General features: G+C 36.7%; 1 protein-coding gene across 2 annotated transcripts in view; it reads right to left on the bottom strand.

The window, feature by feature from the left end:
• Positions 1-4,634, bottom strand: part of HYCC2 (hyccin PI4KA lipid kinase complex subunit 2) — a 28,546-nt gene extending 23,912 nt beyond the window's left edge. For both annotated transcript variants that reach the window (XM_063318011.1, XM_063318012.1), the window contains exons 1-3: positions 4,536-4,634; positions 2,053-2,131; positions 1,600-1,701 (exon numbers count right to left, since the gene is read on the bottom strand). In XM_063318011.1, coding sequence (XP_063174081.1) covers positions 1,600-1,701; positions 2,053-2,109 — 159 coding nt within the window. In that variant the 5' untranslated portion in view covers positions 2,110-2,131; positions 4,536-4,634. The remainder of the gene's footprint in view (positions 1-1,599; positions 1,702-2,052; positions 2,132-4,535) is intronic.
• Positions 4,635-19,581: the final 14,947 nt, after the last annotated feature.

Here is a 19,581-nt window from a genome sequence, read left to right as displayed (position 1 = left end):
ACACCCTTGGAAGAGGAAGAGCACAAAGAGGCTAGACAAAAGCATCTCCATCCTTGCCAGGTTGCCTTGGGCAGCAGTCATAAATGGGTTATGACTGTTGCAGGACCCATTGCTAAGAGCACAAAGTCCACTGAAAGAGAACCCCAGAACGTGAATCCTGCACATGGCCTGGTCCAGTGCCAGAAGCTCAATGAGGACCTATATCCAGGCAGCACAGGAACAAGACCCCCTACCCAAGTTGCTCACAACTCCCAAGGGGTCATGAATCACACTTTGAGAACTATTGAACAAGAGAGTTATAGTTCATTTATCCAAGCACCATAAAAACATGTTTAGGAAAGGGAAGTTGCATTTTGTCTTTAAAAACATGCCAAAGACCATGTGAACATTTTCCATGGCTATTCTGAAATAATACTCTTGCAAGTTCCATAATCTAATGACAAATTTCCATCCACTCATATAATTTTTCCAATTTTTCTTCTTATTCCCAGACACACCTTGGAAAGAATATTTAAACTCTTGGTTCATAAATTCTATTTAACCTTTTACAAATACAAAAATATATTCCTTCTAGTAATCTATCTATAATCAAGTTTCTTTCTTTTATCCTACCTTTCTCCCAGGAGCTCAAGATGGCATTCGTAGCACTTCTTCCATTTTCCCCACAACCACCACCTCTGAGATAGCTTGGGCTAAGACAGAGCCAGTTTGGTCTAGTGGTTAAGGCAACAGGCTAGAAACCAGGAGACTGAGAGTCCTAGTCCTGCCTTAGGCATGAAAGCCAGCTGGATGACTTTAGTCCAGTCCCTCTCTCTCAGCCCAATTCACCTCACAAGGGTTGTTGTGGGGAAAATAAGAGGAGGAAGGAGTATTAGGTATGTTCCATGCCTTGAGTTATTTATAAAAATAATAAAGGTGGGATTAAAAAAATCTAAAAAAAAAACCCTAGCTGAACATCCAGTGAGCTTCCATGTCCTAGAGTAGACTAGAACCTGGGACTTTTCTGATCCTACTTCACCATCTTAAACTCTTCAGAACATCAGCTCTCTTTCAAATAATCAGAGAACCAGAGATAATCATGTTTATTTATCCTGAATATACAAGTAAATTCTTTGTCCCATCCAGTAGTGTACTGGTAAATATTTAACAACTAACTCTGCCAGCTCCATTGCCGCTGCCAATGCCGCTAGCCATCAGCTGATCGGCATGCCAGCCTTTGTGGCTCAGCTCTGCTCTCAACCAGCTTACAAAGTTCCAGAAAATTTAGCAATCAGCTCTCACAAGCCAGTTCAAGCCAGCTCCAGCACACCACTGGTCCCATCTGCAACAAACTCTGGGCAATACAGAAAACTGGAATATTTTACTCCACCTTATTCAAACAGCAAATCTGAATGCAATTAAATATTTTAAATAGATTGTGTTTAACTTGAAAATATTCTATTTTTGAAGACAATTGAAATAGAACAACACAGAATAGATGGAAGCAAACTATTACTCACACTAATTAGTTAAAAGATCAGTAATTAAGATGCTCCTATATGAACTGTATTAATGCACACTTTGTTGTCTCTTTTAAACAGTGATTTGATTGTTCCATACCTCATTATTTGGGTCTTGAATAACTTTATAAAGAGCTGGTACTAATATTTTCTTCCGATGAAGTGTTGCTGCATAATTGGAAATCTGCATTTCAGGTAATGCCTAAGAGAAAAAAACAGAAGCAAGGAGAATGTGTTCCTTATCAAGACTGGCTAGGATTTTCTTATGGTTCACTGAACAAGCCACAGAGACCTAAATCACATTGATGAGATTCATACATCTCACTAAGCAAAAAGCAAAACAAACAATCCACATTTTGGCTTAGTGTTATATGTATTCTGGGCCACCACTGTAAGCTGGGGAAGGAAATACATCTACAAATCCTCAACAAGCAACTACAAAGGAAGAAAGGGGTAGGGGGAGGAGAGATTGAGACAGTGGCACAAAATTTCTTCACATATAGCAGCCAAAGACAGAAGTTATCAAAACATATTCACCTTTTAAAATTCTCACCTTGAATTCTGATAGCCATTCTTCTACCACACCACGTTCTGATCCAAGCATTTTCATAAAACTTCTGTTCTTTTATTACCTTTGAGGAAGTATATTAAAAAGGAAAAGTTTTAGAGTTTGAATTATGTTATTTTATCTGTGAAAATCCATATATTCATCATCCCATTGCAGAACATTTTAGCTGGCATTACACTCTGAAACATGACTGGGGCTGAAAGGGAAGAGCAAAAGAGGAGGACTTATATCCAAAATACAGCCCATACTTAGTCTCTTACCAAATACAGTACCAAGAAAAATCAGCTAGACAAAACTGGAATGTATCATGGAAAAAACCATGTGATATCTTCTAATAATAAATCTGGCTATGGTACAAAGGAAAAAGGTTTCATGAATATAATACCATTTGAATCCAAGAACCTTTATTTCTTCTATTTGTTGGTGAGCAGTTATAAAATTTTATTTATTTATTATTCAAATTTCTATCACCACCTATCTCCCCTCAAAAAGGGGGACTCTATTGTCTATTAAATAAATAGCAAGTATGAAAAAGATGCATGTGGAAAGATTAGAAAAGAAATTAAACAATAAAAGAATTTTCTGTTTCAAGTCCTAAAACTGACTTCTCAAATCTATTGTTTAGTTTATTTTTATACTTAACCACCATTCAATCCAATATTTAATCTGGACAAAATTTAAGTTTTCTGATTATGCTATGTAAGCTTTTTGAATTTTTGCAGAAATAAGTGTTAGGTCACACTTAGAATGAGTCTAAAAGATCACAACAAGTGGAACAACTATTGGAATACGAGGCTCTAAATTAATTCAACAGTAATGTAAATGGAAAATAATTCCTAGAGGTTAAAATAGTGTGACCGCAATGCTAAAGACTAATATTACTGCACTAACACCAGATAATGGTTTTTTTGGCCATTTTCTCACTACTGACTTATAGCGTCTTCATAGTATTATCCAGCCATCACTGAAGGGGTATCAAATCTGTCCTCATCACTGTTATTTTGGCAAAATGATGGTTGGATGACTCCTAAAGATGCCATAACTTGTTAATGGGGAAATGACCTTTATAATACATATGCGCTGAGAAAAAGTAGAAACAGAGGTTAATTAACTCACTTCCCTCCACAGATCAATGATTCACAAGAGACTTCAATAGTTTACAAATCTTCTTTAATTTAGCAAGATCATTACTAAAGGTATTATTTTCTTGATATGAATGTCTTTTATATAAAGGACATTTACAAGAGCCTGATTTTTTTTCCAATTACAACTGATGGGGGTATAATATCAGATTTATATATTTTTTTATTATTCTCATACTTCTGATTACTTAGTCAAAAATAATTTAACAAAAGAAAACAATATACCAAGAATATAGAATTAGCTAAGATAAAATAGGATTTGTGAAACTGATTTGCATGGCACATTATTCTGATTCAAACCACCTTGGGTTGAAATCAATTAAATCATATTGGCCTACAACCATAAATTCTTCAAGGGAAGGCTTAGCCTTTAACATATACGTACATCCATGTAAAATTACAGTACAATGCATATACTTAAAAGAAAAAATAATTTCCCTAAATTCTCCAACTTTACTAGTTACTGGAAAGTGTGGTTTATTCAAAATTCAGTGGTGAAGCATTCAATTTCTTCTTCTTCATATATGGAAGGAGAAACATGTTAATCTGAACATACAGTTTGCCAACCCAGCCAAATTCCAGATATGTGGACCAATTCTCAAAGATGGCTGTCCTAGCTGGGAGTTGTGTTCACATATCTGCTCAATTTTGCTGTGATAAACCATTTTATTTGAATTCTATTTAATCTTTATCTTAAATCTTCCTCTGTTGAAAGTAACAGTTTTCCATACAAAATAACTGCAAGGCTGCTTGCCAGAATACCAAACAATAGTAGTTTTAAGGGAATAGGCACTTTATCTGCACAAGTAGATAAGGTTTTAGCAAGATAGGACAAACTTCTCCCTGGCCAGCTCAATATTTGTAAGCTTCTCAGCTGGTAACAACTGGGAGACTGCTTGGGGTTTCCTCATTGTTTGGGAGTGTATTGTTGGCTGTAGGGAAAAACAGGAAGATCTGTTATATGCTGATGAGAGTGTACGGTACTGAAAATTTCCCTTCCACCTAACCTAACTTCCCTAACCCAATCAGCTCCCCATATTTCCTAGTCCATAAATGTTTATGCGTACTGTATATCTCATCACTTGGCAACAAGATCTCAACAAATTACTTGCTAACACTTAAATACTATAAATTAAATCACCTCATGTCAGTGACTAGTCAAATCCAGTGAAGAGGAATGTACAAAATTTTGAATATTTTTTTGTAAGAGAAGAAAACTGGAGAGTATTTGTCATATCTCAAATAGATTTCTAATCATTAAGTTGCCCTTGTTTAGCTCTCCTTTAAAATACATTTTTAACAGTAAAAAAAAAAGTTACATTCTACCTTGATTTGGATAAACTAGTTTTCTAATAAAACTGGTGGAGGAATGCTGCCATTTCCCAGTCTGGAATACATTTGATAGTGCTTCATCAAATAATGGAACTGTCAAAAGCAAAAACACGAGACACACAGATTTTTAAAAATGGGCAAAGGGTAAAGCAAACTATGCCACCGCATGTATATACAAACTGTATACGCAACTATACTTTTGGCTTTCAAATTCTACAAAGAGTTGAAGTTTCAGCATATATAATACTGTACCATTTTAAAAAAAAATAGGAATCCAAGTAGAACTCTCTAGCCCAAAAGCAAACCATTCACATGGGACTTCCTAATGGTGCACTGGGGGCAGCTGGGAGATGAAGAGGGGGATCACCTAACTACTTCTTCCCTGCTGCTGGTCCAGCAGAAAAGAGAAAGAGAATGGTCAACAAGCATTGGAGAAGAGCCCTTGTGTGGTTCAGCCCCTCTCTGCCCAACTTCCAATTCACTAGACTGACTTGAAGAGGAAGAGGTAATCGGCAGAAGCAATGTTGCTGCTGTCTCTGATTGCAAAAACATCTGACTCTGGTGTGGTGGAGGAGGTATATAGCATGACAGCAGCTTCTCTGTTGCTCCCTCCTTCTGCACCACTCCTTCTCTACAACCCCTTTTAGGGCTCCACCTGCATGTTTAGGTTTGTGAAGGACAAGAGATTGATCCAAGGGGAAACTGCCTACAAACTCAAGGCAGTTGTTTTCCCCACCTTCACCATTTGTATGTGCCAGTTAAAAACATAATGACTTTTACAATTCATAAGCCATACTTGATTCTGATAGTGAATTATGTCACACATTAAAACATCAAATTCCTTTTTTTTTCTAACCACAGTTTAGAGTTACAAACAAACCCTAAATTTTGGTTAATTTTAAGGACAGTTTCTTGAAAGGAACCAGTTTCATGTTTTAATTTAAAACTACTTAATTAACTCCAGTAAATCACATCCAGTCATTGTGCTAAACTGTAGTTGATAAAAAAGGAGAAAAATCTAATATTCTCTTTGTAGCCATACCATACGGCGTGTGTCAGTCCAAGATTTGCTATCTCCTGCTCCTGTAACAATAACCCAAATTTATTGTGACATCCAAAATGGCCTTATGCAGTGAACACACTGTAGTGTAAAAACAGAGTATTTGTTTTCCAAGAATAAAATTCTTTAAGAAGAGTACCTTCTTTTCCTCTTTTCTTTTGTTTTTAAAACATCCTTTTGACATATCAATCCTTTTTTATAAATGTAGGATCCATAAACTAGAATTTTCAGTAGTAAGATCCCCATGTTACAGGAAAAAACATCATTTGACCAAATGATAATGATGTTATTGGATATGAAATAATAACCCCATGCTCAGAAGCATGAATACATATCAGAATATCTTAATAGTTTTCATTTCATCTCATTCTGAAGGCTTATCAGCATCCTTTACCGATTCAGTAAAGATAGAACTTAGAGTACCCTTCTCTTCTCAACCAGCACATTTTCTACTAAAGAATCAGCACTTAGCATTTGTAACTATGCTTCAGAGAAGAGGGCTACATACCAATGCTACTGTGGTATAGCATGCATTAGATACTGAAATCCCATTACTGTATTTCTAAGATAACAGAGAATATTGCTTTGTCATAAATCTAAGAAGTAAATTTTAATTTCTTGTTGCAAACACACAGAGAGGAAAAAAGCATTTTACAATCAATGTAAGGGGCTTATGCAACCTTTTCACAATCAACAATTTCCAGGACTTTAGTTTTATACAAATTAACATCTGGAGTGATTACAAGTCCTATCCTAAGGACAGACTTAAGATAGATCAGTAGAATACCCACTTCGTTCACGATCTGTGAAGAGTATCTTCATTGACAATTCAAGCTGGGGATCACTGGGGTCTGGAATAGAGTTGGGATGTAAGGCTGGCCACCATGAGAGGCTAAGTATTTTTTTTCCTACAAATAGTGCCCCACAACAATATACTTGCAATCCATTCAAGATATAAGCATGTGAACTTTTAGAATCCCTGCTCTAACATTAGTCAAATTGTCATTTAATTTTTTCAAAACTTCCGTGTTCATATAAAAGTACAACCAGTTAGCAGTCTGCATATGTATCAATGGAATATAACACCACTTCATACAAATAAAGTAATGTTTTATTATGGAAAAGATGCCAGGATACAATTTAAGTAAACTGACTTTTGCTATAAACTAAGAAGTATGGGGGAATTTTTGAGGGGAATTCAAAGCAAGCTTAGCCCATCCTTAACAAGCAACATTGTGGATTACCCTGCAAAACTGCTGTGAGCTACTCTCTTCCAGCATAATTAAACTCCCAACCTATGCTGAAACTACACTGAAGGTTTGTTCTAAACTATTCTTCATTAACCATTTCTAGTCAAGTGATTCCATTCCTCTGCACCAGCTAGTTTTCGTTTCTACATAACAGAATGATGCATGGCTCGGTACGCTTAATCCTCATTGGCTGATTGGACTTTCCTCTGTTCAGGCTTTTTAATATAATTTTGCAGAATATGGGATTTCTACATGTCCAATGGTATCATTTCCCTGTTGTATATGGATGATGTCATTTTTGGCATTCATCTTTAACTGAAAATACTAAGGGACTTACTTATATTCCACTTTTCTATAGGAGCTCTTCTCAAATGATATGTTGGATAGGATAGATTTGGAAGAACTATGAATAAATTTTATAGATTTTAAAGCTATCTTTGGCTTTAAGCCATTTCACTCACATAAGAGGTGCATTTCATCTTTTTAAAATTATTATTTTCTTGGACTTGAATCTCATTAAGAGAAATCAGCATTTTTAGGCGTAAGATTCTACTCTTTCAAGTAGTCTCTCTGATCTTAAAGCAAACTTAAAGGTCAGTCTATGTTTACTGTAAGTTCTCCTATGTTCAATGGGCATCATTTGCACCTATGGGCTTTATGTGGGTTTGCATGAGTTACTGAAGGCAGAACAATATATCTCGGAACAAATCATACCTTATTGTAGGTTTGAAGCAATGATAATCACTGTCTTCAAGCTCAATAAATTTTATTTACTTGAGATCTTGGCACTGAGGATAAATTTGTGCTCCTATCCAAGAGAGTCCCCTTTTCAGGAGAGATGGGCAGTGATAGAAATTTGGAAAATAAAATAAAATAAATAAATAAATACCTATTTATTTGGGAAGATGGCTTATATGCTTTTAGACTATACAGTATGTACTATATTTGTATTATTTATAATTCTTTATAATCCATATTAATTTATTTCAAAAGCTGTATCAGTGGCATATGAACATAACTTCTACTGAAAAAAATGAAAAATTAATCTCTCAAAAATCTGCATAACTCAGGTGAATAGAAAAGAACAGTAGAATAGGAGATAAAACCACCAAATCAGGAAGATTAGAAACTAATAACCAAAGAAACATAGGCTTTCCTTTTTAATTTATAAGGCTATTTTAAATTAAAGAATAAATAACTGAGGACAAAGAGTCTAATTTTAAAGAAGTCCAACATACAGTATTCCTTATCAGATAGAAAAATGAAGATGTCTTTAATCAAACAGAAACTACCTCTATTCACAAGTTACACACTAACAGAATAAAATATAGATCTTTAAACTGAAAATAGCATGTGCAGCTGTTTCAGATCCACTGATGACATATTATCTATTACAAAAAGAAATACCACCACCATGGCAGTATGATAAACCACTAAAACCACTCTTCCTGGAAATTCCTAGAAATTATTATTGATTTCAATTCAGCAAGAAAACCACTCTCTAAGGATAGATCAGTTTCCTTAAGCTTAAATTATTATTTTATAACTCCTGCATTAACTAGCTACAACTAGGAAAATTTGTTTGTGTATCCCAGCATTCATGTTTAAAATTATTACTTAAAAATAATATTTAATTCCTGAATAAAACATCTGTCAGGAACCAGGCCAAGAACCACACTGAGCCGGTATCTCCAACTCTAGTTCTTCATTCTCACCATGTGGACAGAACCTTGCCAGACTAAAGCCACTCAACTAACCTAAGGGGAAATAACCTAGAAGGGCCCTAGGGTAGAGCTACCTTGAACCTCTTACCTTCCCAGCAACAGTGTCCGGGCTGCGATGCCTCTTATCTGCCTGGAATGCGTTTCCTCCCTGGGAACTAGTGACATCGCCAGAATCCACCACATCACCCCCTCCTTCAGGAACACATTCCATCACAACATCCTCACATTCCAGGGTTTGCATCAACTGCTGGCCAATTGCAAATGTTTCCTTTCCAGATGAGAAGCTTGAGCATTGCTATAAAACTCCAGGTGCTTTTGGATGAGACCTATTAATGTGAGTAGATGAATAGGTACCGCTTTGGCGGGCAGGTAATGGCGTTCCGTTTAGTCACGCTGGCCACATGACCACGGAAGTGTCTATGGACAAACGCCGGCTCTTCGGCTTTGAAACGGAGATGAGCACCGCCCCCTAGAGTTGGACACGACTGGACTTCATGTCAAGGGAAACCTTTACCTTTACCTTATTGCAATTATACTTCAACCAACTAGAAGCAAGATAATAACAAGATAAAACATGGTGTAACTGGAATGGTATATGTATATTGGAAAAAAAGAGAGAAAAGATTATGGGATATATTGAATCATGGCAACTTAGACAGGGCTCAGCATCACCTCACTTGGAGAAGTTGTTTGCCTTCACTCATTGCTTGGATACAGAACTGGGCTACACTGTCTGAATCCCCACCTCCTCATCAACTAGCAAGATGCTATGGTAATCACTCTCTGTCCTGCTTGGGTATTATGTTATTAATGGGGAAATATAAGTATCATGGAGATTTCTATTCAAAAAGTGGTGCAACAAAATATGTCCCAAAGTTTCGATTTCCTCCTCATCACAAGGACAGAATTGTTCTATAGGTATGTTACAGAACCTTCCCTCCAAAAGGTAGGGCATTACAACGGGCAAATGTAAAAGCTCTTCCAGTGTTTTTAGGGGTGATATTGTACAGGTATTGAGCAGGTGCAACACTTTTTCCTGAGTTCACTGGAATAACATACGGTGGCACCTGGCTAAGATTGTTTTGCAGGGCAATATCTCTGGCATGTTGCTTGAAAGATGCTTGGGCCTGATCAAATCCCACTGGAAGCAATACATCAATCCACAATACCCTAGGGTGTCACTAAGTAGTTTCCACCAAGAAGTCTAGAATTTATTTTGAAGAGTCAAAAACACCAGACAGCTTGGGTTAAAGATTAATTTGAGCCAGTAGCTAACATGGGCTATTTGAGCATGAGTTTTAATTGGAATCATTCCAGCCTGAAAGGCTGAGTTAGGGACACAACAAGGAACCAAAAACAAGTTCCTTGAGAAGCTTGATTGAACAACTTCTAATGGTTCTAAATTCTTATATGCACATATTTAGAAGCCACAAGACAGTTGTGCTACTACTCTGGCCTCAAACACTTTTAGTCCACCAGGTATGTAGTTACCTCCTATCTTGTGAAAAAACCTTAGGATGGCAGCTACACTTCTTCTGACCTTCCCTTTTAGAGATTAAATTTGGGGTCTCCATGAACCAATGGCATGGAAAACAATTCCAAGGTATTTGAAGGCCTGAACTTGTGTGATATTGTTCCCATTTACTTGCCACCTACAGTTGTATCTAAAGGGCCTCTGTTAAAAATGTGCACAAAACATCTATCTAGTAATATACTGTAACTAGATATTAAGAGGCATACAATTACTGGATTCTGCCCAAAGCAATGTGGATATATTTTGTACATGAATGCCAATTTTTCTCTCTTATACCAAGTTCATACCAATAATACAAAATATGAATGTATATGATAACCTTTAAAAATAAAATTGGTCTGTTGACTTTTTCTTCTCATTAGTATTAACTTTTATTGGCATCCTACAGATTGAAAAAAATGCTGATTTCCTCAATCAGAACCATCCAGATGTGTTGGACTGCAACTTCTATTATCTTCATATGACACAGCAGGCAACATGCTTACTAGGAGATTATGAGAGGTTTAATACATCTGGAGGGTACTAAATTGGAGAAGGTTGTACTAGTATATCCCATTTTAGAAATAGCTATATAATGAAGTATTGTTCTTATTTAGGCAAGCAGCTAGATGGAACAGTGTAATGATATATAGTGCTGTGAATAAGTCCATCTAGAATAGTCATTATTGGCCTTCCTACCTTGTCATTTAAATATCATCACAAAATCTGTACAGCAAAACAAGTCTGAATATGATAGAGGCAGACAAATGACATAAGCTTCTATTTTAGCAAGTCTATCAAAATGCAGCCAAGACATAAAATACTACCTTATAACAAAATACATGATAAAATATAATGTTAATTGTAAGCAGCATCCCGATATCTACAGAATTTTATATTGAAAACCATGACTCTAGCATTGTATTTTAAAACAAGAAATTTTGTTTTAAGAAATTAAAAATATCTGAACAGCTACTGGACAGAAGGGAAATGCCACAATGTAATTAAAACAAAAATAGCTACAAACAATCAGAAATTATAATTAGCATATCTGTTCTATCATGCCTTGTTCATATAAGATATCACAAATATTACAGAAGGTTCGGTTTGATTGTTATCTACTTCAGCCTTCCCTAACCCAAACTCTGTTCTATTGCTAGAGATGATAGGGGTTGCAGTCTAAGACATTTGGAAGGCTCCAAGTTGGGGAAGTCTGTTCTATGCAAAAAAAAAAAAAAAAGCTTTCCTATTTATTGACTTGCAATAGCATATTGCACATTAAATACAACAACATCTAAATATGCTTTAAATATATAAAATGGGACTATATTTCTGCTGATCCCATGGTTAATAATAGTATAGTAATACCAAAATACCAGCCAGTACTTCATTTTGAGGTACTCTTCTTTCACAATTGGAAGTCAGTGATGATATGTAAATAGTTTCATAATTCTATATTATGAATCCATTTACTCACCACCAACAGCATGGAAAGTGACCGGATGTAGCTACATTAAATTAAACAGAAACATGCTCAACTGCAGCAATATTTCCATTTTTATAGCATAGATAAAGGAATATCAACTGAATATCCAGATTTAATATAAACAATGTTGAAAAGCATTCTAATACTAGAAAGCAGAACAGAATAAATAAGGTACAATGGCATAACGATATACAAAAAAAACAACAGACCAACCCAATGAGATCCAAGAATCGTTTTTAAGGGTTCATCTTCAGAACAGATTTCTTTACCTTTTTAGATGTTCCCACCACCAGTTTCCCTAGAAACAACATTATGTAGTCACCCTACACTAAACCTGAAGCACTCTCATCAGCTACTAAGTGATAACCCAGCCAACGCAAAGCAAGGCAAATTACCAATCCATCTTTCGTCAGCTCTACTTACATTAAACTGAATATTTATTTATTTATAAATTTAAACTGAATATTGCCTCATTCAAATAAAACCAGCAGTTTTTATGATTCTCACAGTTATAATTTTTTCCCAGATTTGTTCTCATTGGCTGATAGAAGGATTTTTACTCATGAAGTTCATTTATTCAGTTATATCAGGCCTGTTGAGATAATATTTTTAAAACTGGGACAAAAAAATTGGATTTTCTCCAATTTTCCCATCATAGTACAGTTCCTTTTTGAGACATATACATTGATATAAACAATTACAGCCATCAGTTTCATATCTTAAAAGCATATACTTTTCTATGATTGTTATTCTCATAAAACTTCATATAGCTGGGGGTGAGGGGAGAGAGTGGCCATGCTATTCTTCCTATTCTTCCTCAGCATCCTTTTCTAGCCCCCTCACTGTAAAGAGCTTTGCAGCAAAAGCCATAAGTCTTCCACTGCTAAGTATTTCTGTCCATAGCTTTATGACTCTTCAACTTGCATTAGTTACAGGCCCTAAAATCTGTTTGCATTGGCCATGGCAAATTTACGTTCTCAAAAAAATTCTCATGAGCCCTACAGGTTGAGTCATGACAACTGGATTTCTTTCTTTTTGGTAGAAAGGTTTCGCTGCTTGTCCAAGCAGCTTCTTCGGTCTGGGCAAAGGTTGGTGAGGGGACCCCATATATGTCTTCCAGGGTGGCTGCATTGTCCCTACACCTGAATGACTGTTAATTGTGCCATGGAGGTGTGGATTGTCTTTGGGATGTCTTACTCCTAAATCCTTCGTTCATGTTGGTATTTGTTTTTTTTCCCTGCTTTTGGCTGTAGAGCCATTAAGGTTACCATGGTAATTGAGTACTTCCTTAAGTATCGGCAGGGTGAAGAGGTCGAATTTAATTGTCCTCAGTTTGGGTGTTAATAGCTGCATTGCCTGGGGGAGGGCAGCTTGCTTGTTACTTGTTTAGTTTCGCTTTTGCAGCTGAGTAAGCAGCTCAGTTCTTTCTGAGCACGTGTGAATGCACAGCTTGTAAAATAGGTTTTTGTGCTTTCTGTAAATAAATTTATTTTTATAGAAACGCCTGGTGTGTGATTTTTCTGACCTCTCTGGGCCAAATGCTTTCTAGCACTCTGACAGTTCATCCCCAAGTGGATCATTAAGAGTGGCCTTCCTGGTGGTCTTAATCTTCCTGGGGACTGATGAAAAAGCAGCATGAAAAATGGGGGACAAGTTGTGTCTGAGGCCTCCACCTCTATTGAGGGAAGGATTTTCCACTTCAGCATGGATGGATTCCTTAACCCCTCTCTCAAACCACCTATCTTCTCTGTCCAAAATGTGAACATGGTTGTCCTCAAATGAGTGTCCTTTTTCTTTTAGATGAAGGTAAACTGCTGATTCTGGTCCTGTGGTGTTGCTCCTCCTGTGTTGGGCCATCCTCTTGTGTAAAGGCTGTTTGGTTTCCCCAATGTAGAGCTCAGAACACTCCTCCCTGCACTGAATTGCATATACTACGTTGCTCCTCTTATGTTTCGGTGTTGGATCTTGAGGGTATACAAGCCTCTGTCTCAGTGTGTTAGTGGGTTTGAAATATACCAGTATGTGGTGTTTTCCAAATATCCATTTTATCCTTTCCAACACGCTGGCCATGTAAGGAATGACCAGGTTCTTCCGCTGACTCTGGATCTCAGCCCTGTCTGCCATTGTTTTAGGTCTAGGGGTAGACTTAGATTTAATGAAGGCGCAATTTGGATACCCACAGGACTTCAGGGCTGTCCTCAGGTGGTTTTCTTTCTTTTTGGCATCCATGGAGGTGGGGATGGTTTCTGCCCTGTGACGTAATATCCTGATGACTCCTAGTTTGTGCTGCAGTGGGTGGTGGGAGTCAAACATCAGGTATTGGTCTGTGTGTGGGGGTTTCCTGTAAATCTCTATTTCTAGCTTGCCACCGGTCCCAATAAGGGACAATGAAGCCACCCCAGAAGACATATATGGGGTCCCCTCACCAACCTTTGCCCAGACTGAAGAAGCTGCTTGGACAAGCAGCGAAATGTTTCTACCAAAAAGAAAGAAATCCAGTTGCCGTGGCTCAACCTACAGACAATTCCACCTGGATGACTGAGAATCTTCATTGACTCATGAGCCAATGCATTTATGTCCTTTTATTCTTCAGTTCTTTGTACAGAACCCATGCATTCTGTTCAGTTCTCTAAAGGACATATGGACATAACCAAATTTTCACAGTGGCATTTGAATTCAGCAACAATCAGGCATTCTATCTCAAATATATACTGTTAGACATTTTCAAAAAGAGAGCATTGACTGCAAGCACGTTCAAAGTAGAAGCATATTTTACATTCCAATTTCTGTTCATAGAAATGTTCAAACACTCTCTTAACCAATTTATAAGACAGAATTCACATAAGTCTCAGCTGTAAAGTAGGTCATATTAAGAAGCTGATTTTAGATCCTCTTTACAAATGAAAAAGTCACACCCCTGCCACAAGCAAGAGCAACAGTGAAAGGTTCTTCTTCAGACAACAGTAATGGAACAAAGCCAAACACTAAACCTGTCAAGCATCATGTTGCCCACACAGTTGAGAAATCAATACATTGCTGACCTGCCAAAGCAGAGTTGGGCCAAGATAAGGGTTCTATGGGCAACCTCCTAACAGAAACAGGGAAGAAATGGAATAACATGGTAGGCTTTCAGACTACTACCTTATTTTACTTGCCCTTCAGTATTCAAACAATATTATCCAACTAATCTTATTTTCAAGACGAGAGACTAGATTAGGTTGGCTATGTAACTGTAATAGTCATGACATTATGTCATCATAATACAGGATATGAAGTTATGCAGCTATTTTGCTTAAGTTGTACAAATGTAGATTTGATCAATATCTGAACAGAGAACTTCATGTCATATGCCACTCCTTCAGTTCTGCAATGGAAAAATGTAATATATAAACATATTAAATTAAAACTGTAGCTATTTTACAGTAATCTGAAGAGCACAGCTTTATACTCAAGTAAAACAGCAATTCTGTACATCATCTAAGAGAAGTGGGCATGTATGTATGAACAACGTTAACCAAAATATTTCATGACTATTGATATCTAACACTGAAGAAAAAAAAGGAATATATCGTTGATAAAAATAATTTTAAAACTGAAAGAAAAAGCCCAATACCTTAAATACAATGGAATATATGTTTGATCTCTTTGAGATTTCCTCTAAAATGATTTTTATAAATCCACGTGCTCAGATCTGGGTTATGAATCGAGTGAAGTATAGCAGTCCGCAAATAATAATACTCCAGCATAAGCAGTAATCTATAAAGAAAGCATAGAAGTTCTATCAAAGTCAAGCATTTTGACAAATTCACCTTTCATTTCAGACTGATATGACAGATGTCCAATTTGGCTAGACAGTGAAAACTCATGAAGCAAGCATCCCAAACCCTGCTATTATTGCAAGAACGTGCACCTTCTCTTAACTTTTCTTCCTTATTATATTTTGGGCATAGTCCACAGAAACCTCTTAAAGAAAAACATGGCACTTCTATTTTTTTTAATTGAGCAGTACCTGAAAGCAGTATAAAACAAAAAGTGAACAGCTGCCCAGAAGTGTTGACAGCATAATGGCTAGCTTAAGAAAAAAAAAAAGCTTAAGTGCCTTAAATGAAGTGGAAAATCCAATATGAAGAAACAGGAAAATAAGAGAAATAGAAATCATATAGCAAAATCAATACGAAAAATGTATTCAGAAACAAGAAGTGTTGTAAGTTATGACTTTCCTTACTGCTGTGTCATCACCAATGCAAGGTCAATGCCTATACTTCTCTCTCAAAACTGCTGAACCAATTCACAACTATTTGCTCTATACATAATTCCATGAGCAAAATTTTTATTATAAGACAAAAAAATTGTTTAAAGCCTCTATAAAATAGCAGTCTAAGCATCCAAAAATGAAATTTAGGGTAGAGATATAATACAACAAAATTAGTAGTAGCACTTCTGCTGGCTTCTACTACATGTTATGAAACAATGAAGCTGTTAGTAGATGAAACTACTGTAGCTTCTTCTCTAGAGGACTAATTGCTTTAATAAAATATATTAACAAATCAATGCTTGAGTGCTGTAGAATAATGCCAGTAAACATGACTAGTCCATAAAACAGTATGTAAAGGATATTTCGTGAACATTACGTACATACAGTATATACCTAGCTAAATGTTTAGGATTCAGATACAAGATGCAGGTTTACTTATGACATTAAGCTACAGGTTTTTTTTAATTTGTTTTCACATATTGTATTTATGTGCCTATTGTGGTTTATAACTCATGATCTATCATGCTTTATATAAATATCTCATTTGTTTAAACCATGATAGCATCTACTTATCTTTTCCAGGTGAAGCTATACAGAAGAGATTTTAAAAAATCAGTACATTTGTTTTAAAATACTGACATAAAATAAACTCAACCAAAAGTATCAACCTCTTTAAAATGTCTTTTTTTTAATGAACTTCAGAGTCATAACATAATTCCTCCAGAGGTCAATTTTATGAATGGATGCTTGCCATTGTTATTCTGCAAATTATGGACCCCTTCCATCATAAAGGAATTCTTATTAACAGCTGAATTTTTAAAAGGGTCAAATTTTGTCTTTGCTTACAGCAACTGAGACCTTGACTGACAGAAGATGTTTTCAAACTAAAGCAGAAAATCGGGAAAAGCAAGGTGCCAAGTAGTAGCACGTAGGCGATTAACTATGTACGTACTATATATGAACAGATAATCTCACTCATTAAAAAGAAATTGTTCATATTAAATGTATATGGTATGTACATGTAACATTTAATGATCTCAGGAAAAAGAGACATTATTGCCATTTAAAACAAGGTACTGTATATAAAAATCACCAGAAACAAACCATAATTTTTAAGGCCTGCCAGAAGATTACCAGAGTAGAGACGTAAACTTTTATGGCTAAAGGATGAACTTCTCTCTTTAATATTAATACTTTACTGTATTACTGAAGAGCTGAATACAACGCCACCTAATATTTATATACTATAATTGCAGTACTCTTCATAACTTCATAAGAATGCAAATGTATGTGAGAGACTTAAAGCTAGGTATTATGTTATAGCCTACAACATGGAGGCTTGTGCCATCTTAAAAGGCCAACTAATATACTACTGTATAACATGAGCTTTCTGGATCACCGTCCAATCCTCAGATACATGAAGAATAACCCTGAGATTGTGTGTGCATCTGTATGTATGATTTGGACAGAAGAGGGAACTGTAAACAGTGAAGTCCAAGAAAATTAAATACAGAGGTTATAAACCACACCTGCTCACAAAACAGACAGGTGGATCATTTTCTATTAAATTTGTATTCTTCCTGACACACAACAGTCCTCATTTGGGGTAGCATTCCATACAACTGATGAACTGTTACCCACAAACACTTTCACCACAATAAAAGAATTAGCTTGTAATACACTTTAAACCTCTGTTTCTGCTACTGCAAGAACATAGTTACTGCACAGAAAATTTTACCATATATAGCACATAAGCAACTAAGAATGCTTGTCACAATCTTACTAACTTGGCACTTCGAGTGATGGGAGTTGCAGATCATCACATGAAGGACATGAGGTTGGGAAGCTAATGAAATGTATACAGTTCCCCTATATCAATCCATGCCATTATCTATCACATTTAGTATTATTACTACTTGACTAGTAACATCTGCCCAAGGCCTTATTTGTCACTTATGCTATCCAAATTTCCATTAATTAGAACTTCCAAGAACTTGGAACATTTGCATGGAAAAGATTAGAGCTACAAGGTGTGGGTTACAAATATCTGGACAACTGCTAGATAGCAATAATGAGTTAGAATTTTCTGTATCTTTTTGCTGCCATCTAGTGCTTCTTTGGATTTCTGCAGCCCAGACCTGGAAGCCCCTGAAAAAATATCCATCACTAAGCTAAGACCACATACCTAGGCTTGCATACAGAGCCTCCCAAAACCTGGTACGCCAGGACATTTTTCTATCTAAAGGTGTAGGATGGCAGTTCAACTAGCAATGCTTGGTGATCCCAGCACAGCCCAGTTCAAAGTGTTAGAAGAAAGCTGTTTAGCAAATATGTGGCCGAGGCACCCACAGCACTTCTACCAGACAGATTCAAACTGCAATTCAACCCCTCCTTCTCCCTACTTTCCTGTTCCCAAAGGCGAGGGCTTCCCTAGCTAATAGAGGCAGCAACCACATAGCCATACTATTTGTTCAGTCCTCAAGCTCAGATAAAAAGTTCCACTGGGTCAGTATTATTCAACTGGAAGCCATTTTAAGTCTTGCACCAACAGCTTCTTTCAGTGAATATTATGCATGGCAAAGATGTCTGAACCAACAAAGCTGCATTATACTGTACAAACACAGTCCATGTAAGTTTGGGACTTGATCAAGCTCAAGTTCTCCCATGTCTCAAGCAGTGGGATTTCCCATTGCTACTATCTCGTTCTTTTAAATTACCATTCCAGGAACTAAATCTGGAATTGTCTATGTGCAAAGCTTGTATTCTACTACTGAGCTAAGCTCCTCCTTTACTCAAGTGGAGCTTCTTGCTTTATAAGAAGTATTTGTTTCCAGAAAAAATGTAGAAAATAATTAGAAGTTGGAGAGATGGCAATGGGGAAAGAATGGGACATGTTAACATAGTGGTTAGCAAAATCTGTTTGGCTTTGTATGAGCTACAAACAGACTATGCCTCTAGTTATCTCTGCCATACCTAGAGCTTTCTGGACTTCACATTAACAAACTAATTATATCTAAACTAACTCTTGCTTTTGGTGCTACTATTTTGGTCCCTTACAAATTAGCTGGAGCCCTCACAAAAGAAGTATGATCAACACTTAACAAAGCTGCTTATTTCAAAAAAGTCCTTTATGCTGTAGAATTTGTCTGACCTGCTTCACACATAATTTTTCTTCTATTAGCTAATATTCGTTTGGAAAGATTGTTGTTGTTTATTCGTTTAGTCGCTTCCGACTCTTCGTGACTTCATGGACCAGCCCACGCCAGAGCTTCCTGTCGGTCAACACCCCCAGCTCCCCCAGGGATGGGTCCGTCACCTCTAGAATATCATCCATCCACCTTGCCCTTGGTGGGCCCCTCTTCCTTTTGCCTTCCACTCTCCTTAGCATCAGCATCTTCTCCAGGGTGTCCTGTCTTCTCATTATGTGGCCAAAGTATTTCAGTTTGGCCTTTAATATCATTCCCTCAAGTGAGCAGTCTGGCTTTATTTCCTGGAGTATGGACTGGTTTGATCTTCTTGCAGTCCAAGGCACTCTCAGCATTTTCCTCCAACACCACAGTTCCAAAGCATCGATTTTCCTTCTCTCAGCCTTCCTTATGGTCCAGCTCTCGCAGCCATATGTTACTACGGGGAACACCATTGCTTTAACTATGTGGACCTTTGTTGTCAGTGTGATGTCTCTGCTCTTAACTATTTTATCGAGATTGGTCATTGCTCTTCTCCCAAGGATTAAGCGTCTTCTGATTTCCTGA

The sequence above is a fragment of the Candoia aspera genome, chromosome 1 (genome assembly GCF_035149785.1).
Source record: "Candoia aspera isolate rCanAsp1 chromosome 1, rCanAsp1.hap2, whole genome shotgun sequence".
Lineage (NCBI taxonomy): Eukaryota > Metazoa > Chordata > Lepidosauria > Squamata > Boidae > Candoia > Candoia aspera.
Note: the sequence above shows the minus strand (reverse complement) of the source record. Positions and strands in the feature narration are given on the sequence as shown.